General features: G+C 44.6%; 1 protein-coding gene across 4 annotated transcripts; it reads right to left on the bottom strand.

Moving 5' to 3' along the window:
* Nucleotides 1–506: 506 nt before the first annotated feature.
* MSL3 (MSL complex subunit 3) lies at nt 507–15389 on the bottom strand. Of its 4 annotated transcripts, XM_061137953.1 has the most exons (13): nt 15238–15389; nt 13867–13949; nt 13389–13484; nt 12950–13050; nt 12313–12392; nt 11641–11763; nt 10922–11082; nt 9968–10126; nt 8195–8457; nt 7293–7402; nt 3902–4001; nt 3476–3560; nt 507–1298 (listed from the first exon to the last, which is right to left on the bottom strand). In XM_061137953.1, the coding sequence occupies exons 1-13, from the start codon at nt 15337–15339 to the stop codon at nt 1199–1201; spliced, it is 1563 nt and encodes a 520-aa protein (XP_060993936.1). In that variant the 5' UTR covers nt 15340–15389; the 3' UTR covers nt 507–1198. The 4 variants fall into 4 exon arrangements, with proteins under 4 accessions (XP_060993936.1, XP_060993937.1, XP_060993939.1 ...); XM_061137954.1 differs by lacking the exon at nt 9968–10126; XM_061137956.1 differs by lacking the exons at nt 12313–12392; nt 15238–15389 and adding an exon at nt 14943–15013.
* Nucleotides 15390–23408: the final 8019 nt, after the last annotated feature.

Genomic DNA, 23408 nt, shown 5'->3' on the forward strand with positions numbered 1-23408 from the left:
TGGTTTAAGCATAAGAGAAGCAGAAGCTTAAAAAAAGTGTCTCTCCAATTACTAACAAAGAAAGAAAGGAAAAAAAAAAAGATTTAACTGGTGTGTTGAAGAGTCTAATTTCATTGGGTTGTAAACATGACTTCCCCAAGTTACTGCTTTTAATCTTAATCTATTGAAACCCCTTTTCCCAATGGATATCAAGCCCCTTAACATCACCTTGCTAGATTTTATGTAATGATGGAAGACAATAAACATGTTGGCCCCAAACCAGCCCAGAGTCAGACAAAAAGACAGTGACGGGCTGTACCAAATTCCAGGAAGCACCTTCCAGTTAAGCAGCCAAGGTAGGAAAATCAAAGAAAGGGAAGGAAAACAAAGTCCTTAACAAAAAAGGCACAAAGGGAAAGCAAAATAAAACACAAAATTTAGGAATCAAAGTTACGTTACTGTTTTCCACAACAAATAAAGAGAAAAGGACAAGACCAGAGTAAAAACTCTCTCCTGGTTCTTTCCAGTAAGATGGGAAATGATTTATTTGAAATGGCCAAAAATAACATTTTACAGAAAAGGAACCATAATATTACACAACCAAGTGTAGCTATAAAAATCTCAAACATTCAGGCAATGCTTTATTTAAATCACCAAAAATAAGGTTTTATAGAAAAGGAACTGTAACAAGCAAATGTATAGCTGCAAATTTTCTTTTGCCGTCAATATCGACTCCCTCTAAAATATTCGGGGACTACTTTGCAGTTTCCAAGCAAAACTAGAATTTGTGGGACAGAGTTGCTCAACCTTATCACAAGAATGAAAACAGTTTGCAAAACAATTTTGTTCAATGCTAACAAATAACTAAAAGACGTGGTTACTGCTAACAAGTACCTCCGTCTACTGAAACAGCCCAATCTAAGCACATGTTCATGAACAATTAATTGTTAACACAGCCGCTGTTTTCCTGCCAACACAAACCATGTGTACGGTGGCAAGGGTTAGATGTTGTAGGCCATCGAGGCACCGAGGAAGTAACCCTTAACAGAAATAACTACAATAGGTAAGCAACTCAAACGAATGGGCCCACCTCTGCCAAAGCCCCCCAGGGTGGGTGTCACATTTGCTTTCTGCATAAAGAAGGCCCACTGACTCCCTAGTTCTTTACTGGGAACCGAGAACTAGATAGAGAAGCTGTTCTTCTAGGACCATCGAAACCTTAATAAATCGCCCTGGGATTCTTCGTGCTGTAGTGCGCCTCACAGGCAGCAACATAGGCAGACTCTGGGAAGAAGTCATCATGGTACTCTGCTAAAAACCTGGAAAAAAAAAATAGCCCCTATGATCACCACAGTAAAGACTAAATACCAGGAAGCAAAACAGGAATTTCCACAACTGCAACATTTCACTCTTTTTGTATTAGGTAGAAAAAAATATATAATCTTGATTTCTATATACTGATTATGTTCACTGCACATACCCAGCTTCTATGTTAATGACTATTTCATTGGAATCCTTTCACTAGCAAGTGTACAAATTTCTATTTCTATAGCTTCTAAACTCCACTAGGTGGCAGTCTTGATTATCTAAACACTTCCATTCAAAAAGGCCTCCGAGTATTTCTACATTTTCCTGTTCTAAAAAACAAACTATAAAATATAAATTATTAACTCAATAAATGTCACCTGAGAAATGCACAGTACTTACACAGGCTAAGTTAAAACAGAACTGAATGGTTTAATCAGTAAAGAGCATTCTGAGTTCTACTTTGCCGTTGCCAAAAGATGCTGCAAGTTCCAGCTTAGTACTAAAAACTTAAGACTGATTTATGCCTAACTATGGATTGATGTTGAAATATAGCCAGGCACTGAAGAATCTGCAACACAGACACTATCTTGACTCTGAAGTATCAAATATTTCACCATGAAGGGCTAAAACAGGCTCACACGGGCCATATTAACTAGTATGCTAAGTAACTAGCTTCCTGTTTGTTTCCCTGGCCTCCTCCCAACTGTCCTAATTCCTTAAAAGGTAAGGATAAACCTCTGCAATACCTTCTTCAGTAAAAACCAAGTCAAATTCATTTGAGGTAACTCTTTCTTCTTTGATTGTACCTTTTTTATAGCAACTCTTGATCCACTGATTCTATAGTTGACATGTTTGGATACATTTTCATAACCCATTACAGCCAAACAGTATGGGGGATGGGGTGCCAACCTTCTACAGAGTTGAAAATCCTTGTATAAGGATTTTATTAGTTGGGCCCTCCGTATTCACTATTCCTCCAAATTCGCAGATGCAACCTGCCACATGGATCATGTAGTGCTAAGTATTTACTATTTTAAAAAATCCACGTATAAATGGATTTGTGCAGTTCAAACCCATGTTGTTCAAGGGTCAGCTGTACTATTTTATTTGTAAATCTTTGTAAGTAACTTCCTAAAACCCTAATTTCTATTTTGCTTTGGGCATATATCAGAATTAGAAGGCTCACCTGTGCTAACTAGTGGCTGTCTCATTTGGCATTATTTCATTTTGGTGTAACAAAATGTTTCTACAAAACAGAGCTGTAGGTTTGTTTGAGGGGAAGGCTGAAGGAGATTAGGGCATTTTTGAAACTTGTTTCTAATAAAATGTTTTAAAGTTGAATTCCACTCATTTGATGCATTATTTGAAATACCCAGACGGAAGTATCTTTTACAAACTCTAAGACTCATTTCTCTGGCTGGAGTGTTCTCCACTCCAGTAAATCCTACTTGGCTAGCTCTTGCAGGTTGGGACCTAAATACAAGGAAAAAGTATCCTCTTGAAGAGAAAGAAGAAACAAGGTCAGGTAGATGGGACACACTGGGTGAGGGAGAGTGGCAACCAGCCTGGAACACCAGGAGAAACCAGTCAATAGACATCTAGGTGTGAGAACTGGGCCACAGGCGTAAAGGAGGCTGGGGTCTACGGCCCCAGGTAAGCGGAGGGCACAGCCTCAGGGCGAATGACCCAACCATGTAACCAAATGGCCCTGTCAGGTGAAGGAAACACTACCTTTCTCCAAATTCACAAACTGTCAGCACAGACTATTCACCATTTCTCTTAACTCCAAAGTAGACATCAAAACCAGACCTACAAATGTATGTACATGGAACAAAGAAAAGTCACATGCTTAAGGTACTCCTGAATAAAATACATAAAATTAAGTAGTTATCAATCTCAATCACTTCTTTAGAAAATTAATTTTCTACTCACATGGCTATCCAACTGGATTCTTCCGGTGACACAAAAAAATTTTACCTCCAAACCCTTTGCTTAGAAACCAGATAAACTATGAAAAAATGAAATAGCTCCAACTCCCCATATTACAATTACTATTAGAACCAACCACAGTTAGGTAACACTGCTACCATTCAAAATACCAGAGCTAGCTTATACATCTGCTGAAGACAAGTTCAGGAAAGCCATATACACGGTGGCAGAGTAAGTTTTGATAAAGTAATAACAATACCTCAGAAAGAGATCAAAGTGCTTCAGTAAAGCCTTCAGATTCTTCTCAGAAAAGGACATCTTTCCAAGGATTTCTGGAAGTTTCACTGCATTAAAAAGAAAAGCAAAATCATTTACAATCGGCAGAATCTGGTGATCAGAAGGACACACTCAGGGATCCTCTGGGTCCCCGTGACGTTATTCAAACTGAAATTAACATCTATGCTGCCAAACAAAACCAAAACTCTTACTGAACCCAGAGTAGTAAGTACAAATATTACAAACACAATTTATATGAAATTTAAGATTCATTGTTTTTAAGAGATCAACATTCAATTACTTTTCTTAGACCCCCAAATTACCACAAGATGTACCTAAGCCTACAGGTGTTAAAATTAAAGTGGAAAATAAAAAAGGTAAGAAGAAAGCAGAGACCAGGATTTCTTACCAAACAAACGCAGCAAGTGTTGTGCTCCATAAATGTAAGAGGGAGGAGGTGGTTGGTCACCTGGAGGGTAACTATCGGGTACAAGTTTCCAGGAGAGGACCTGGGAAAAGCACAGTGAATGTTTTGCTGTTATATCTTCACACCCCATTACCCACAGACCTGTACATTTGGAACTCCAGCAGAAATACACACACTTGGACATTCCCAGGCCGGCAGAAAGACACAGCTCATCAAGGGTCTCATTTCTACCCTGGAGCTTCCCATCCATTTGGCACCTCTGGAGCTGCCTCACAGCTGGACCAGAAAATGGGAAGAAACCAAAGAGGGAACAGAACAATGACAAGAAAGCAATGTGGAGGTTCTAAGGCCATCTACTCTTCCTTGGCAACACGGAGACAGTTCTAATCACCTAAAATTATGACAGACTGTGTGCAGATGAAAAAAATATGCCACTGTATCAAATAAACACAAACTCATAAAAATAAACAAGGAAGGAGGACTTAAAATTGGGGAAATATTCGATTTTCTAATTTTCAATAGCTTCTACCTGTAAATTAGCTGTAACTGTTTTGTCATTCAGCCCCTTCTGCTTTATTGGAAATTCTGCTGTTTTAGACATGAAGCAATAAAAGATGTTTTGAGAAAAATGCTACCACTGTGTCAAGATTCTCGAAGTTTCTGCTATGTTACAGTCACTCTGGAAACTAATTTCACCCACTGAATAAAGTGAAAATAGACTTCAGCCCTGGCAACTGAATGCTTTTCCTTCACTTTGAATTCCAGAAGTGTGGGTGAATTTGGGGCTTTTGTTAAAGTAACAGTTGAATTTCAAAACTCTCTGATGAGCTTCCAGAGACATATTTCAGCAAATTATAGGTCTATTCTACCTAGTTGCTGCTTTGCTTTTTGGATCTGCCAAGTTTAATCTGGAAATAGTTGGGTCAAAGGAAGCCCTCTATAAAACAAAGCAGAAGGATGCCAAAATGAGCCCAGAAAGGCTGATGTAGTCAATTTAATCAAATGAAATTTTAGAAATTAACAAGCACCACCATGGTTCCATCCGTCTCCATGCCGAAGGCCCAGGCCTCACCAGCCCCACGCCTGTGCGGTATACAAGCCCCAGGGCAGGAGTAAGTTCCCACCCCTTTCTACCACCCCTAGCACCGGACTCCGCCATGCACACAGCTACAGCGCAGGAACTGTTCTGACAGTGACAGTCAAAGTGAACACGGGGGCATCCACCGTCACTGGAGGCGTGAAGGGCACACTCATGTGCAAAAGCAGATCCTGTGGTTAGTCAGCGAGCCTGGCTACTTCCCTCCCTCGATTCTGCCGCTCAGTGTAGTCAATCAGCTCTCTCAAAGATGCATTACGGGGGGAAATAACAGGCTTCCAGTGGAGGAAGTCTCAACTGGGGTGTGCACAGGAACCGCCTGTGATCGCAACCAGGACTACGCCAGTCCAGACCCTCCCTGGTGCGGCTGGGCAGCAAACGGCGTTGGGAGAGTGAGTCTCAGGTGATCAGGATGCAGGGCCCTGGGGAAAACATGCTGCCACGGAGGCTTTATGCAGACGGAATGCACTCAAGGTCTCATCATGAGAGCCTGTCCAACTCCAACCACTTTTTCTCTAGAGCTTGTAGCTATAACTATCACCACTAGATGGCGGCATTGCACCAGTGACCAGAGTGGGAATAGCTGTGCCTCAATATTCAGATGTCTTCCAGGGGTCCCCAACTTTTTGGCACCAGGCACCAGTTTTGTGGAAAACAATTTTTCCACGGACCCGGGGCGGGGGACAGTTTGGGGATGATTCAAGTGCATTAGATCTATTGTGCGCTGTATTTCTATTATTACATCAGCTCCAGCTCAGCTCATCCGGCCTAAGATCCCGGAGGTTGGGGACCGCTGTAAGAAACAGGATTCTTCTTGAATAAAAACACCTGCAGGGCTTTCTAGGCTGGAAAAAAGGAAAATTAGGGACTGCTTACACTGGGAATTTCCTAACCTTCCCTCAACATCACTGGAACACAAACTGGGTTTTCTAGCAGAGGTCAGTCAACTTATAACCCTTGAGCCAAAGCAACCCCCCCCTCATGCTAAAAACAACTGTTTTTAAATGTTTTTTTTAATTAAATGAATACTACTTCAAGACATATAAAAATCACATGAAATTTGATTACTAGCATACATGAATATTCATTGGAGGGACTGATGCTGAAGCTCCAATACTTTGGCCACCTGATGCCAAGAACTGACTCATTGGAAAAGACCCTGATGCTACAAAAATTGAAGGCGGCAGGAGAAGGGAATGACAGAGGGTGAGATGGTTGGATGGCATCACTGACTCAATGGACATGAGTTTGAGTAAGCTCCAGGAGTTGGTGATGGACAGGGAAGCCTGGCACGCTGTAGTCCACGGGGTCACAAAGAGTCGGACACGACTGAGTGACTGAGCTGAGACTGAGCACACGTGAATGACTTTTGGGGCCACCCAGCACACTCATTTGTGAACTATTCACACCACTTTCACAAGCTAATGCACAACCCTGAAAATATTTACAATCTGACCCTTTATAAGAAAAGTTTGCTGACCCCTGTCACCAAACATTCTGTCTTGTAAAGCCATCCTCCCCTATGCACAGAAACAAGGAAAGCCCACTTGCTAGGCAAGATTCATACAATACCCCAGTGGACTAAGACATCTCCTGAACTACTCACTATGTATCTCAGTTAACTGGCCTTCAAAATAGTTTCAAACTGAAGCTTTCCTATCCGTAAAAGGGAACTCTGGTGGCAAGGTTATTCTCAAGAACCTAAGGTAATTTAGATCAAGCACCAGGCACAATGCTAGCATACAGCATACCCTCAAAGGGATGGCTATTAATACTACTGTTAAAGATGGGCTTTATATTTTTAAATGGTTGAGAAAAGACCAAAAGTAGAATAATATCACATAAACGAAAAACTATCTGATATCCAAATGTCAGTGTCCATAAACATGGTTTTATTGGAACACAGTACACTCATTCATTTATACAGTGTCTGGGACTGCTTTGAAGCTGGGGAGTCTCGACAGTGACTATGTAGCCCACAAGGTTTGAAATATTTACTCTCTGGCCTTTTGCAGAAAAACTGTACTGACAAATGTTCTATAAAATAACAATATTCCTATTTCGAAATAAAAGAGGAATGGAAGTGCAGGGCTATAATCCTCATTTTAGGAACCACAAATACAGTGTTACATATCATACAAACAATTCTGTTAATATTCCCAGCAAGAGTAACATAATGTTTCTTCTATGAAAACGGGATTTCCTCTTGTAAGACTTTTTAAGAAAACACAAAAGGAAGGGTTCAATGGGGGTGAACAACAAATACTAATGCTTTACCTCATTTATTTCATTAGTTCTTCTGCCTTCAAAACCAGCAAACACTGCACTCCCTTCCTTGCTAGGGGTCAGAGGAACAGGCGAGGACGATCTGCTATGAACAGGTGTCTCTTTAAAAGGAAAAGACTTTAATTAGTTGCTAATTAATTAATTATCCACTAATTAATCATACAGCTACTGAATTAAACATTGCTGGAAGACCTTTACAAACAGCAGAGAAGTTATTAATTTTTACCAATAAGACTTCCCTGTCAAGGACAATACCTGGGATATTATTTGATGGAAAAAAGGAAAGAAGAGGAATCAAGTTCGGAGATATCCCTAGAGGCTCAGACAGAATTCACCTGCAATGCAGGAGACCTGGGTTAGATCCCTGAGTTGGGACAATGCCTTGGAGAAGTGAATGGCAACCCACTCCAGTTTTCTTGCCCGGGAATTCCCATGGACAGAGGAGCCTGGCAGGCTACAATCCAGGGGGTCGCAAAGAGTTGGACACAACTGGGCGACTAACACTTTCATTTTCACACTTCACTGAGATAAACTACGTACAACATAATGAAACTTGAAAACGTTGTATGTTAAGTGAAAGGAGCCACGGACAAAAGGCCACACATTTTATGATTCCACTGATGAATTCATGCCCAGAAGAGGCAGATCCATAGGTACAGGATGTTAACTAGTTCAGGGCTGGAGGGAGGGACTGCCAACAGACGGGTGAGCCAGCGTTAAACTGGTCAGTACCAGGAATCCTGATTGTAGAGCTGAAGGCGCGGGGGTGGGGGTGGGGGGGTCCCATCTCCTGCTGGACTGGGTTCAAGAGCACAGTGCCGGACCCAGACCATGCAGCACAGAGTCAGCATCAGCTCTCCCCGGCGTGCCCTTCCTGCAGGCAGTAAACCTACTCTTTTCCAGGTGCAGGAACAGCTTGGGCATGCTGGCAGATGTGTCCTGCTGCCGGCGCTTGGGCTGGGGCGAGGCGCTGCTCTCAGACAGCCTGTCACAGTTGGCAGAGTGGCGCGTGGACCGCCTCAGAGACTGCAAGGCTTCCGGCTCGCCTTTGCGCCTTTTGGGGGTGGTTGGTTCGCCTGAGTTTGGCTGACTCTCTGTGGACTGTGGTGTGGATGGATTCAGCAAAGGTGGGCTTGGAGAGAGCTCTTCCTGGTTCCTACAGAAGGAAGGGGAATGTGTCACACGTGCCCGGCCCACAGAATCTCTGCAAAGCCTGGAGGGGTTCCTCAATGTCCTTCTTCAGACAGAAAACACAGCCTCCACTCCAGGAGGCTTAGAAACTTTCACTTCCAGACGTGCCAAAACAAATACTTTCTTAAAAGGTACCTAAACATTATTATACCATTTTCACCCTTTAACTCTTCAAGGCACACTGGCATTAAAGGCTGTGATACCCTTTGTCCTTGTTTTATATCAGTGGTTCGCGACTCAGGGGTGATTCCACTCTGGAGGGAACATGGACACCTTCTGGAGTCAGTTTTGATGGTTACAACTGGCAGAGTGCCATTGGCATCCAGTGGGTGGAGGCCAGGGATGCTGCCCGCCATCCTACAGCACCTAGTTCGGCCTCTGCCACCAACGATGACGCAGTTAAAAACATCGGTCAAGCCAAGGCTGAGAAACCATGGTGGCGAGACTAAGAATACAACATCATCTCATCACAGTGTAACTACTGATAGGGCTAGAATGCCACAAACTTTGGCCACATTTTGTGGAAACATGCGGTCCACTCTAGACACTGGGAACCTTGAGGTTTGGAGAAGGGCGTGAGGACATCAACATAGGTCCCCACTGAGTCACACAGGCCACCCAAATGGGGTGGAACCAACAGGGAGAGAAGGTAGCCAAAGAAGAGATAGTCATAAGGCAGACAGTTACCAGACAGGACTTGAGGAGGAAGGGGAGCAAGGGGGTGAGGGGAAAGGAGGGCAATGCTTGGTGCGGCAAGTGGGAAGCTGTCAGTGACTTTGGGGAGCAGAGGGAGGCGGGAGACCAAGATAGATGGGAAACAGGCAAGAGGAGATGCAGGGGTGGAAATCATGAAAACAGACCACTCTCCTGGGAAGATGGGCCTGAGGCAGATAAGGAAGTAGCTTACACAGATAGGCATGGACTCAGGTGCAGGGGGACTTTTGTTGAACCCCAAGAATGGAGATTTGGAAATGCTTGGTCACCGAGGGAAGACAGTGGTGACACAGCAGAGCGGGAAAGAGACTAACCTTTACTTGAAGGCCTAAGGCAGCCTGCCCTTCATGCACTTCCTCATTTAATAACCACCTACAGGAGCAAATGTTCTTTCCATTGTTCAGAGGAAAAGCAAGAGACTCAGATGACACCTCACCAAGTCACAAAATCAAACCCACACCCAACCTTCTCAGGCCATTCTCTCTTCACCCCACTGTCTTTGGAAAGAAGGGCACTGGCTACACTAAAGCCAATTTCTCTATATTGAAATCTTCACTTGGTAAAAACTTCCAGAGACATTTGAAAGTGAATGATGACTCAAGCTTACCCAAGAAAAAAGAAAACCACCAGGACCGTCAGTGGTTTGCAATCTACTCCCTCCTCCAAACATGTTGGCCCCATAGCATCCAACAGAAATCTTTAAAAACAGATCTAGCTATTTGATTTCTGATAGCTGACGGTTGAACTGCAAGCTAACTTACCTATTAGTGTTTGTGGTACTTTCCTTAATCGGAAGAAAAAATTTGGACGAAGTCACCTTTTTATACTGAACTTGTTCATATGGATAGAGCAAAACCAATGGGAGAGTGTAATCAAAGGTTATTCTTAATCCATCCACCATCTCCTTACAAAGGTCAACGCTGGAAGGATTAAAGAGATTAGAGATGCAATAAAATAACAGAACTTTTCAAAATGTCACAATGAAGGTGCACATTTCTAATCAGGAAGAGTTTTAAACACTATATATTATACCTAAGTGTGCAAAACACAAAGTCTGTAGGTGCTAACAATAAAGAATTAAATGGGATCACAGACCTAGAATATAGAGTGCAGTAAGCAAGTGATTTTAACTTACACACTGAACACAAGTGAATATGCTCAGTTCCACAAAAGGAGTCCAAGTAGTCTGTGCTACGGAAAGTAGACACACCCCAGTCACCTGCAGCTGAAGGGGGCGGTCATGATGAACTAACACACCTGTTTAAACTGGAACAATCTACTTGTCTGACTCCACTCCTGCTGGGTCACGTTCCCAAGGCAAGCTATGGGGACAATTACTCAGATTAGGGTAAAGACCTGTTTGTAAACAAGTTTCAACAAAATTCTCATTCCCCATTCTGGTACTTCTCAAAGCAACAACAACAACAAAAAAAAAACCGAGTTTGCTCCCTAAATTACATCATTGAAAACTTCTTCTAGTGTTGAGGCAGTGCATGTCCTCAATGGATTCATATATCACAATCCTAAAGAGTTACTGAACATTCCAAAAAAAGGACAGTATTTTGAAACTTAACTGGTTACTGTATGAATTAAGTATAACAGTATGTGAATTCATAGTAACTGAAACAGAGACAGTGTTACCTGTTCTAAATGGAAATTTCTTCTCTAATAGCCAGAGTGAACCATGAAATACCAACACTCCCTCCCCTACTTACTTCTTTTCTGCTGGGATATAATGCACATTCATGTTGGCATGTGGCATAGCATGATGGTGACGAGGCCTCTCATTGGCTGAAAAGGCTGCATTGATAGCAAAATGCTTCACGTATGATTCCAAAATAGTTATGATGTTGGTCTGGCATGGAAGTTTCACTAACTGTTAACAAAAACATAAATATTTGATGTATACATTCCATTGGATAAACCATATATTCCAAGAAACAGTGGTCTTGTGTATGTCATTTTTGAAACTCAAAAATAAAGTCAATTGTGTATGAAGATAATTCTTTAGGTAAATGTGCTTTGAAACTCTCTGACTTTTCTTCTACTGATCATATCCTCATGTAGATTATAATAGTAATTTAAAGCTAATTAATAACTAATTTTTAAAATAAATGCAAGCAATGATTCTCAGCTTAGGGACCCATTAGAACCATTTGGGGATCTCTAAGATATCCACAGCTGCCACCCTAAACGTCACAGATCAGTTTTCACCTTAAGCTTGAAGCCCAGGCATCAGGACTCTGCAAAACTCTCTAGAAGGTTCTAACAGGCAGCCAGGGCTGGAAAAGACTGTGTACACTTCCATCAGGAGAACTTTAAAACCCAACTCAGTACAGAACCTGAGTTTCATTCCTCCAAGGTTCTCAACTTCCTGTGATTGCAGAATATGGCTCTATTACAAACCCATGTTTTATGTATTCTCCTTGTTTACCCGTTTCCTCCTGTTGATATAGTAACAATCATCCTCAAGCTTCTTCTTCAGAACTTCAGGGATTTCTATAGTTATTGTTCTTTCTTCCATTTCCTTTTTTGCGTGCAGCTCTGGTCCTTCCTTCTGCAATATCACAATTCCATTTTAACCACCTAAAACCAAGAGTCTACACCCAAAGGACTAACATAAGCACAGCCTACAATGAAACAAACCAGTTAATCCTTGACATTTACACCAATAATGATGTCACGTGTTCTAATGAGAAGTATATTAAAGGTCAAAAGTTAACTTGTTTTAGGGCACTAATGACATTGCAAATGCTTATTTCGTTTCTTCCTAATTTAACTTTACCAGTGGGGTTCATGTTAACTTTGTATTCAGGCAAACAGAAGATGCTAAACTCTTGATACACACCATTTAAAAATCAATCAGCATTATAAAAAGTTCACAATATCATTGGAAAGAAAGAGGTGAAATGATTTGTGGAAACATTTCATGGGTATAAAAAGCCACAGTGAAGTTTTACAATAAAAAGGGTTTTTTCCCCTTGTATATGAAGTACAATTTTATCGTATTTGGTTAAAAAGATGGATTTTTACAAAACATTTCCCAACGAGAAAATTTTACCACCAAAATATACGCCAAAGAGTTTTTACAATAAGAACTGTATACCACTTCAGTCTTTTCTTCAATATCACCCTCTTCACTTATTTCTCCATCCTTTTCTTCACTGTCAGAGGAACTGCTTATTGCTAGGTAAAACAAAAAACAGCAGGCAAACCTGCATTACTCACTTCCTTAACCCTCACATTCACAATTCTTCAGGGTGGCATGGGTGTCCTACTGCTAGTAATAATAAACTACTGTCCAGCATAAAGTTTAAATGCCGAACACAAATATCGGACCTTTCAGAATAGAAATTTATTTTGAAAAAATATAATACCAACCTCAAGGGGTGCAAAAACCACACAAGTAAATGATCTGCAAGTGTTTAGTCACCTAGGATCTTATCGTTCCCTGTCACATTCACAAGTGGAGCGAGGTACCAAGAAGAAAACAGAGAATGGCGCTCTAAGGGGTTACTGAAGACACTGAGAAGGCAGGGGTCATGTGCAAGACTCACCAGGTCTAATTAGGAACTTTCTGATTGCTACTTTAATTATCAAAAACAAATGGGCAAATGTTTTATGAAATGAGCTTACAATGTTCCCTTGTCTACAATTTCAGTTAATCTTTCCCCACAATCCTGCAGTATAAAAGAACTAGGTAAAACTCCTTTTAACCAGAGACAATAAGTCAAGCCACTCACAGTTTTCATCGTTTTCATCTTTTTCGTCAGCAGGGAGGCTTTTTAAGACAGAGTCCACACCAGGCAACCTGCAACGCTTCCTCTTTCTTCCTGTGCTTCTCCTGAAATGGATAAATACCACTGAAATGTTGACTGATATGGGTCTTGAGGTTAACAAAACAAAAAAAAATGCAGTAACAATAATTCTTAAGTATCAAAGATATAATTATATTTTAAAACATAAGTGGTAACTTCCATTTCAGAATACTACACGATAATCTCTCTGAAAGCACAGCAGTTATTTCGAATACAATAAAAACACTATTTGCTACTACACTTTAAATATGTTACATGACTTGATAAGCCACGTTTGTCAGATTTTTAAACTCTTCTCTGACAAAAATTCTAAATCTTAAAAGAATAACACACTGAGCAAAATTCATGTTTTTGGTATTCTTACAGGCGAGCTACAGCTTTTTTGGCCAATTTCCGCTGTAATCTCCGATTTTCATCAGTGTCACGAAGGACATGATCCTCTGCTGCCCATCTATCCCAGCTAAAGGAACAAAAGAGGAAAAGAGTGTAAAATTCAGTATTTTAGTTTGACATGAAACAAATGTTAAAAGCACCACACAGGAACAGATGTGTCTCAAAATTACTTACCTTTCAGAAAACTATTTAAATATTTTAAATCACAAAGAGAGAAACCACAACTCATTCAGACACAGAAGCAATGGGAGTCTCCAAAAGCACCCACAGAGACTCCAAATACAGTTGACTCAGAAGTAATCATTTTTCAGAGTAGGCAAGGTTTGACAAGAAAGCAATAACAGGAAATGAAACTTTCCTAGGAGTGTTTCTAAAACCTAACAAAGAAGTTTGCAATGTTCTTGTGCACAGATGATCAATTTTCAGTCCGGTTTAACAAGTACACTCACCTTCTGTTCCAACCATTAAAATGGATCAGATATTCTGGGATCTTTCTGCCTTTTTCGTCTTTCCCAACAATAACATCGACGATCTGAAATCAGAAAATATCGTCCACAAACAATAGAACATACAGAATATCAGAAGCTGGATTAGGAAAACTAGATCATGGGCTTTTTTGTAAAAGAAAGGAAAGAATTCTCTCCTTTTTTAGACGGAGAGCTGGGCTGAAACATTTTTCCTTTCAATTCCATTTTTTCCCCTGAGTGGATGCCTCAAAATAGGAAACATCCCTCCAACCACCCCCTGATTGGTCTCTGAGTGTGAGAACGGGTGTAGCTTCTGAAGCCATTAGTCAGCCGAGTTGTCACTAACTAAGAGAGTCCCGGCCTGACAAGCGAGCCTCTGCCGATAGACCTCTGGGAGTTGTAGTCTCCTGGGCTCAGCAGGATCCCAGGGCCAGTTGGGCTCACAGATTCTGCCATCCCGCCTAGCGGTGTCCCCAGGGGGAAATTCGGGGGCAAATGAAGGGGCGTGTCACCCTTGGGGAGACTCAAGGCGAGGAGGGAGGAGGCACGGCAAACACAAACCCGAGGCAGGGGCAGCGGGGGTGGAGCCCCAAAGTAAAACGTAAAGCCCGGAGGGGCGCTGGGGCCAGCCCCCACACCCCACCTGCGAGACCCACTCTCTCACGCCACCTAGACCAGAGGAGCTGCTGATGTGGCTCCATTTTTCTCCCAACCTCCGAAACTTAGGCGGACAGGCAGGGGACGAGACACGGCCGACTGAAAACCTAAGTGGTGCAAGGCCCTGGAGGACACCCGCTCAACCTGGCTCTCGGAGCGTGGATCCGGGCCTACGGGAGGGGCCGAGCCCACACCACAACCGGCCCAGGGCAACGGCGTCGCCAGTTGACAGCCAGCACTGCGGTGCCACCTATGGATTAGGACCGGGGCCGCTCGATTAAGGCGTCGCGCGGGAGCCCAAGCGGCCCTAGACCGCACAGGACGGGGAGAGTTAACCTCCAGAGGCCTTGAACAAGCGGCCTCCTGGACGCGCAGCCCCCGCCGCCCTCAAGTGCACAAACCGACGCCGCGGCTCCTGCAGCGCGACACCGCCAGCGCTAGGTTTCCTACAGCGCCGGCGCGGCCCCCGGCCCAGGGCGGAAGCGGAAGCGTCCCAGCCCCGACTCCCCATCGCGGCGCCCCGCGAGCGCCCCCTGCCGCCCGTGCGGCGCCGCGCAGGCCGAGGAGCCGCGAGCAAGGAGCGCCGAGCCCCGCCACTTCCCCAGCTCCGCGGCGCCGTCAGCACCCGCATCCGCGTTCGCCTCCCGTCCCGGGGTTCCCGGCCCGCGCCTCCTCCCTGCCCCTCCGCGGCGGCACCTTGGCATCGTACAGCACTCGCGCCTTGGTGGGGTCAGGCTCGAAGCACAGCACTTTCTCCCCTGAATGGAATTTAAATTTCATGCCCTCGCTCGCGCTCATTTGCTCATCGTGGCGGAGGGCGAGGCTCCGGGGCGGGCGGAGCGCGCGCGGTGGGGGAGGGGGGTGGGGGCTGGGAGGTGGCGCGCGGCGGCGGGGGTGGCGGGGAGGGAGCGGGGACTGGCGGAGGCTGTGGCCGGCCCGCCCTCGGCCCCGCCTCTGCCCGCCCCGCGCCACCGCCGGACCTCGGAGCGGCCAAGCGCGCGCGCTCCCGATGATCGAGCGCGTCCCTGCGAGTCGCCGCCGGGCTCCCGGGTGGCTGCGAGTCCGGCAGCCCGCGGCCCCTTCAGCCCTCCTGGGAAAGGCGGCCGCAGCGGGCTGCGCCCACGAGGTCAACGTGCCGGACGCGCCCTCCCGGCTCCGGGGACCGGAGAACCTGGGGTGGGCACTGGCGGCGGGGAAGCTCCCTGGCTGCGCCGCCTTGGCCACCTTAGCAGAACGCGGTGGCTACCGCGGGCAGGACGTCGGGCCGGAGTCGGGTCTAGAGGGGCAGTGGCCTTGATTCGGGGTCGGGGGCGGGTGTGAAGCGTGGTGGAAGCGAGATGCAAGCACCGGGGTTAGAGCGGGGCCAGGACGAGCAGGTGGCAGCTGTGGAGCACGCCGGTGACAGCGGGCGAGCAGTGGGCGGCAAGGCTGATGGGTCTTTACCAGGGTCGTTAACATCTCCCGTCTCAGCTTCCCCCTGTGGTTTTCCAACACCCACAACTGGCAGAGATGCTCCCTGGAGGTCTGTCTTCTCCAACACATTGATAACTCCCTACAGCTGAGAGTTGTTCTAAGGCCGATACTAGCAGGTACCGACAGAGAGGGGAGGCTCAGGACGCATGGCGGATGCTGGGAAGAGAAGGGTGCTTCTTGAAGGGCAGACCTCTACAAACAGGAAAGATGGTGCTGGGTTTGTTTTCTTTTGAGGAGTGGAAAGCCTTTAGGCAGTGTAGCAGACTCATCTGCAAACTGACTCTGAGGTGGTGGTGAACTACCAGTCCTCCACACTCTGGGCTCTGTTCTTGCCTCCAGAAACGCACACTTGCCTCCTCCTTCACTGGGTTCCTGGTGCACAGCCTTCACGTTTCAGTTTGGACCCAGGCAAGAGCAAACCCCTCTGGCTTCCCTAGACGATGATACACCCATCCAGGGATTCCCTCTCAGCCCTCTATTTACCCATTTCTTGCATTTACTGCCCTACAGTAGAAGGGCTGTTTACTTGGTCAAAGTCTTTAAGATGCTCCACTCCTGAAGTTTGGGAAGGCAGGGCTGCAGGGAATCTCATCCAGCTCATCGGTACATACTCCTGCTTGGGTGCTCAGTTGTGTCTGACTGCGACCCTGTGGACTGTAGCCTGCCAGGCTTTTCTGTCCATGGGATTTTCCTGGCAAGAATACTGGAGTGGGTTGCCATTTCCTCCAGGGGATCTTCCTGACCCAGGGATGGAACCTGCACCCTACATTTCAGGCAGATGCTTTACCGCTTAGCCATCGGGGAAGCCAGGCTTGCCAATGCATACTCTTGGCACATAATTAATTGATTGACTAGATTACAGACTTATGAAATAGAGAAGGAAATGGCAACCCACTCCAGTATTCCTGCCTGGAGAATCCCATGGACAGAGGAGCCTGGCAGACTACAGTCCACGGGGTTGCAAAGAGTCACACACAGCTTAGCAACTAAACAACAACAACAGTTGTTGGGATAATACAGTGGAGAAGCCAGAACTGGAGCTATGATTCCTCTTCAGGTTGTGGTTTATCTGGGATGAGATCTTGACGATGGTGTTCCCCATAAATGGCAGGAGGACCCCTGGGCACAAATAATTGCATGTCATACTTAAGCCATAATTTAGTATTAATGTTTTTCGTTTTCTTGCTGGTAAATGGAGATTTCCTCTCCAGGCTCTAAGTTTTCAGAGCAAAACTTGGATGCTTTCTTTTATTTCTCTCCATTTCTACCCCTTATGTCCTTGAGCAATGCCTTTTTCCCTGTCTTCCTAAAAAAGTCCAAGAATGCACAAGGCTTCAGGATCCTAAAAGTTACAAATCCCACTAATGGGAGCACCCCCTGGCAGCCCTCATCCAGATTAGGACCCCTAGAGAGGTCTTCCTCTTGGGTTAAAGTCAAAGAACGTGGTGGGCTCTGGGATCTGGTCCCACACTTGTCAGTTCCTAATTTGTGTGTAACCTTGGACAACTGATTAGTCTCTCTGGGATGCAGTTTTCATAAAGTGACAATAATAGTGGCTTCTACCTCAGGGTTGTTTTAGGAATAAATCAGTCTATTCAGTGTATATGTCTTTGTGTAGTGCATAAGAAGTGATGGGTCAGTGCTTGCTATTAATATCAGGCACTTCTTGAACACTTCTCCTTGTCCCCAATTCATTCAACAAATATTTATTGAGCCTCCTGGGTGCTGGATACTAGACACACAAAGTTAAGATACAGATATGACCCCTGGCCTCAAAGAGGATACATTTCCGGAGGAGCAGAGCAGCATGCAAGCAAATACAAGCCTCATGGGTACTCTGGTAAAGCTGCCCTGGAAGTGGACAGATACAAGGGCTTACCTCTCTCTAGGAGGAGGGGAGTGTCAGAAAAAGCTCCAGACTGGAAGTTCTCTTGTTAAACGATAAACTAAAGATAATTAAACATTTTAAGAGCAGAAACCTATTGGAATCTGGCAGCACCAAACCAGGTGTGGTTAGGAGAGCTACACTGTCAGGAGCTCCCCGAGAGGCTTTCACGGAGAAAAGGCAGAAGTAACGAGAGTGCTGATTGGCTACAGCATAAACCAGTTGGCTGTTTCTGATTGGTTGTCCTTAGCATCTTGATTTCATAACAGTGAGGAACTTACTTACAGGCTTAGATTTTGGTTAACTTACCTAGGCTGCCAAGGCATTAGGGCCACCTCAGTCTAATGGCCTCTCTGTTTAATTGATTAAACTTATTAACCCTTTTGGTTATCCTCTCATGCAGGAGAGATTGACAATTTGGTATTAGTGCCACTCAGTCACTAACAGTTAAGTTGTTCTTGTCTCATTGTGAAACTCACAGGTTTTGATGTCAGATCCGTGAAAGATCTGTTTTTGATGTTCATCTCGTTTTTCATCTTGTTTCTGTTTCTCTGAGTGCAGTGAGACCACCAGATACACTGCTGATGGCCGTGAACATGCATTTAAGACCATTGAGAGAACACAGCTCATCAGGGGCTCTGCAGTGCTGACTCTAGGAGGGTAACACCAAGAGCCTGAAGTATACACTTTAACCAGGGCCCCCATGAATCAAACCAATTGGTATCAAATATATCAGAGAATGTACTGGAAGGAGCATCAACCTGTTTTAGCCAGGTGGCTTGGTTAATTTATTGCATTTGCTCTAATACCAGAGGTGTTGATCCAGGTACAGCAGGAGATATTTGCTATGGCACAGACTCCTCCTTGTTCAGCCAACAAGTAATCTATGGCAATTATAGCATCTAAACCATCTTAGCGAGATAGTCTTGGGACTTTATTGTGTCACTATGGCCTTAGCCCCAGGTATATCGATAGTGCTCAAAGTTAAGGGGCATTGTCTTCCTAGAGTTAACAGAGGGGAAATGAAAGTAGCAGGAAGGCAAAGGGATAAAGATTTCATATTGGGGATGAAGCTCTTGATCCATGATCTCGGGAGAGCTGTCTCCCTCAAGATTCCATCTGCTTCTGGGGAGGAACCTCCCTAGTAAATTTTACATCTCCAGCTGGTGTGCAGTTCCAAGGGTCTAGAAAAACCCTTTTTAAGTGGGGGATGTGTACCCAGGTTGAGTTCCCTGAAGTTTGGCTGCCTTCTGGGTAGTGAGAAGGACTTGGTATCATCCCTTCCAAGGAGGCTCAAGGGTTGTCATTGTTCTCAGTGATTCCAAATCAAAAGAGTGGGCGAAAACTGGAAACACTAGTTTGGAGAGTCATAGCAGATATTTGAGGAAACTAATAGAAGAATTCAGGATCCAGTTCAGGTTACAGGTACAGTTGTTTCCTCTCACCTTTATTATTTCTATGTAGTTTTAATTACATATATTTATTTAAATTCTTGACCCTTAGAATCCTTTATTCCTAGTGAAAACTAAGAAGTAAGCAGTGTGGACTATTATCCTAGCATTCTGTAGATTGGCATGTTTATAAATACCTTTCACAATTGCTAGAGGTATATTCTACCTCTTCGTAATTTTTCAGTGTGGCACCTACTCGCCACCCCTGCATTGGAAACTGGGAATCTTAACCCCTGGGCCAGCAGGGAAGTCCAGTAAGGTTGATTTCAAGACAACATTTTATTAACCTGAGGCCTCATACCAGACCCAGTCCAGTTTCTAGGTCAAACCCAGTCCGTCCTGATGGTGAGTTGCATAACAATGTGAATGTACATAGTGCCACTGAACTGTACAGTTAAATACGGTTAAAGTGGTATGTTTTATGTTATGTGACTTTTAACCACAATTGAAAACATTAAAAACAGGCCGTCCTGGACCAGGTTTCCAGTTTCTTTTAGTAAGTTGGACTCAGTCTGTCCCCAGACCCATTGCGGTTTCTAAGTCAGAACCAGTTTGTCCCTGGACCCGGTCCAGTTTCTAATTCAGACCCAGTTCTTTGCCGGACCCAGTTCGCTATCGGACCTCGTTCAGTTTCTACGTCGGACCTGGTCTGTCCTGGCCCAGTTTTTAAGGTGGACACAGTTTGTCCCTGGACTCAGTTCGGTTTCTAAGTGGGATCCAGTCTGATTCTGAGCAGTTTCTGGACCCAATCTGAGAAAAGAAACACACAAAGTCTGAAGGTCCAGGCTCTGAGAGGGACTCACCCGTCACCTCAGGAGGCATTGAGTGGGCCGCGCATCAAGCGACTTCACAGGTACCTCTGCCTGTTTGCTCACTGCTCCTGGGGGCTCCTGGGGCTTCTTTGGTTCCCTGTGCTGACACCAGAGCTGTTAAAAGGTGAACTGAGGTGTATTAAAAATGCGTAGAGTTTCTAAGCAAAATCAGCTAGAACTGGGCAGCACCAAACCGGAGTGGTTAGAGGTGTGCTGCTCATGGGAAGTGCGGGGGGTGTGGGAGGCTTTTAAAAAATTTATTTATTTTAATTTATTCTTTAATTGGAGCGAAATTGCTTTGTAATGTTGTGTTGGTTTCTGCCGTACAACAGCGCAATTCAGCCATAATTATAGCTCTGTCACCTCCCTCTTGCGGGAGTGGGTGGGAGGGCTTTTTATAGAGAAAAGGCATAACCAAAATAAGGAAATTAGTGATGGGATGTAGTTTCAAGTCTAGTTGGCTGCTTGGTATTAATTGTCCTTAGGTTTCAATTTGGTAACCTTGAGGCATTTACAGGCTTAGATTCTTCTTTTGATTTGCTTATATCAGCCTCCAAGGGGTTAGAGTCACCTCTATTGAATGGCCTCCTTGTTTAATTAATTCAATAAGTTTATAAGGTATCTTCCTCCTTTTCCAGGTTTTGGGTTTTGCTCTTTTTTGTTTTGTTTTTGGCAGGGCATTAGAGGATTAAGATAACCATCAAACTCTTATAACAGAATTTTTAAAAATTTCTTGTAATAGGTCGTCTAGATTGAGCTGCAGAGATCCCTTCTCTTGGCTGTAGCAAGGTATGTCCAGGTGCCAAATTTATGCATTGTTCACACGTGGCCTTTGGCTGGTCCAGGTGCGTGGCTGCTAGCAGAGCCCCAGTTTTGTGCAGGTCTTTGCCTTCTCATGTCCTCAGAGAGCCATCCTCCCACCAGAGATGGATCGTAGGGCTGGCTTCTGGGTATACATTTGGAACAGCTGGGGAACTTTTAAAACCTATGGTTGCCTAGCGTAAAAACGTGGTTTCCAAAGCCCCCAGGTGATTCCAATGTGCAGGTGGGGGCGAGGACCACGCCTCTTGCAGCCACTGCTTTTGGGCATGTACAAGGGTTACAGTCCCACCAATAAGAAGTTTTCATGGTGAGGGGAAAGTGTGGGGGTGGGTGCATCTAGAAGGGAAGCTTCCCTCGCCCCTGCCCTCCAAAAGAGATGAATGTGATATAAATTCTCCTTTTACTCACTGGGTTTTATTATCTGGGCGGGAGTGTCGGTTAAATGCTGCAGTCAGTCTTCCTCCGTGCTCTGAGAATGAAGGCAAAGCCTCAGGGTGGGATCAGTCAGCTGGGTCCCTGATACGTTTTTGCGTGTGACTCCCTGAAAGTATCCAGCCCCGCTGCCTGACTCCAGGCTTGTTATGCTGTAGACTGGTGCAATCAAAACTATCCTGATCACGCCTCTTGTGCAGTTGCAGACAGTTTTTGGCACCTAGCATGATCTTTGTACTCATTTTAATGTTATTGCTGAAATGTGCCCCCCACCCCCAGAATGCATTTAAAAAAAAAAAACAGCGCATAAAGACATAACTGATGGTGAATTCGAAGTAGTCCTTCAGTGTATTCAGGGTTAAATAGGCTTTGTGAATGAAGGGTAAACCTAACAACCATTTATGATACAGTTGCAATTGGAATTTGCTCTTTTATGTTTGGAGAAAAATTTGAATGCATATCTGAAACAGCCTTTGGTCTTAATAGTTTTGATGTTGCAACTTTTTCGTTATTTTTGTTTCTAGTGATATGCAGACTTGCATTCTAAGAATGTGTTGTGTGGTTAAGGAATATTGATAAAAAGTTGTAGTGACTCTCTTACAAAAGTGGCAACGCGTCTTAATTCTTAATCCTCAGTTGCTGCTTCTCAGGTCAAGTAGGGAATGACCTTTGCTTCTTGGCTCCCACCCTTGGTGTTTCGAATGATATAGAGATGTCCTTCCAAGGTGAAATTCAGCTCTTTACATGTGGTTTCATTATGAAGAGTTCCAGAGTGACACTGTCAATGACTGCCAGCCAAAACCCACCAGGAATACACTTTTTCAGCTTGAGTGGAACCAGTTTATCGCTTTGCTTCAGTCCGGGAGAAGGTGCACTGTGGGGAGCCTTGTTAGAGAACTTGGGCTTATGTTGAGTGATCTGGGGAGTGGTTAAGGAACTGGAGCTTCGTTCTAGGGTCGGATGCCGTCTGGAAGAGGGGCTCACACGACTGGGTATTTGAATACATCTTAACTGGGAGGGGGATCCGACTGGGGCTGAAGCTGTAACTGGCAAAGACACAGCTGTCACTTCTTTGCTTGAATAGGGACTGTTTTGTATTTTGGGTTTGGACAGTATTTGAGTTTTGTCTGTTCAGGCATGATTACAGAGTGGGTGTCTTAGTGACCAAGGTCCCTAAAGTGGCCTTTTCTGCTATTCTGTGACATTGTTTAAGGCCAGGAGGAGAACAACCAGGCCCAGTTGTGAAGTCCTGACCAGCTCCTGGGTGTCAAAGGCTGCTTTTCTTCTTCTTTTTTTCCCTCAGTGGCTAAGGTTTATTGGGGCTTCCCAGGTGGCTCAGTGGTAAAGAATCCACCTGCCAATGCAGGAGACATGGGTTCAATCCGTGGGTCAGGAAAATCCCCTGGGGGAGAAAATTGCAACCCACTCCAGTATTCTTGTCTGGAAAATGCCGTGGACAGAGGAGCCTGGCGGGCTACAATCCATGGGGCCACAAAGAGTTGGTCATGACTGAGTGATTAAGCACACAAGCACAAGATTTATTGAGTGTTTCTGCTGTGGTAGGCAGGGTACTAAGTACTTTACACTTCAGACTGAATCATGCCCACCACCTTATGAGATGGCATTCTGATTATACTTATTGAATCGATGTGGAAACTGGGGCCTGCATAGGTAACTGACCTGTCCAAGGTTGGGGTGTGAGTTCAGCCAGACGCCAGAGCCCACAGTGCTCTTAACCACTCCTTCCCAGAAAACCATAAGACTGTGCTTGGGCAATCAGACTTAAGTCAAGGTCACTTTATAAATAATAAGGCTATTAATATTTATGAGTCTAGCTTGAATTTGAAACAAATCACGAGTATGAAAAAACATAACAGCACATCTGTATTAGGAAACCTTTTAAAATTATGCTGTATAATGATACTTATTGACATGGAAAATTATTACTGATATAGTAACAACAAAAAGCATTGCAGAAAGAATTTGGATTTC

The sequence above is a fragment of the Dama dama genome, chromosome X, assembly GCF_033118175.1.
Source record: "Dama dama isolate Ldn47 chromosome X, ASM3311817v1, whole genome shotgun sequence".
NCBI lineage: Eukaryota > Metazoa > Chordata > Mammalia > Artiodactyla > Cervidae > Dama > Dama dama.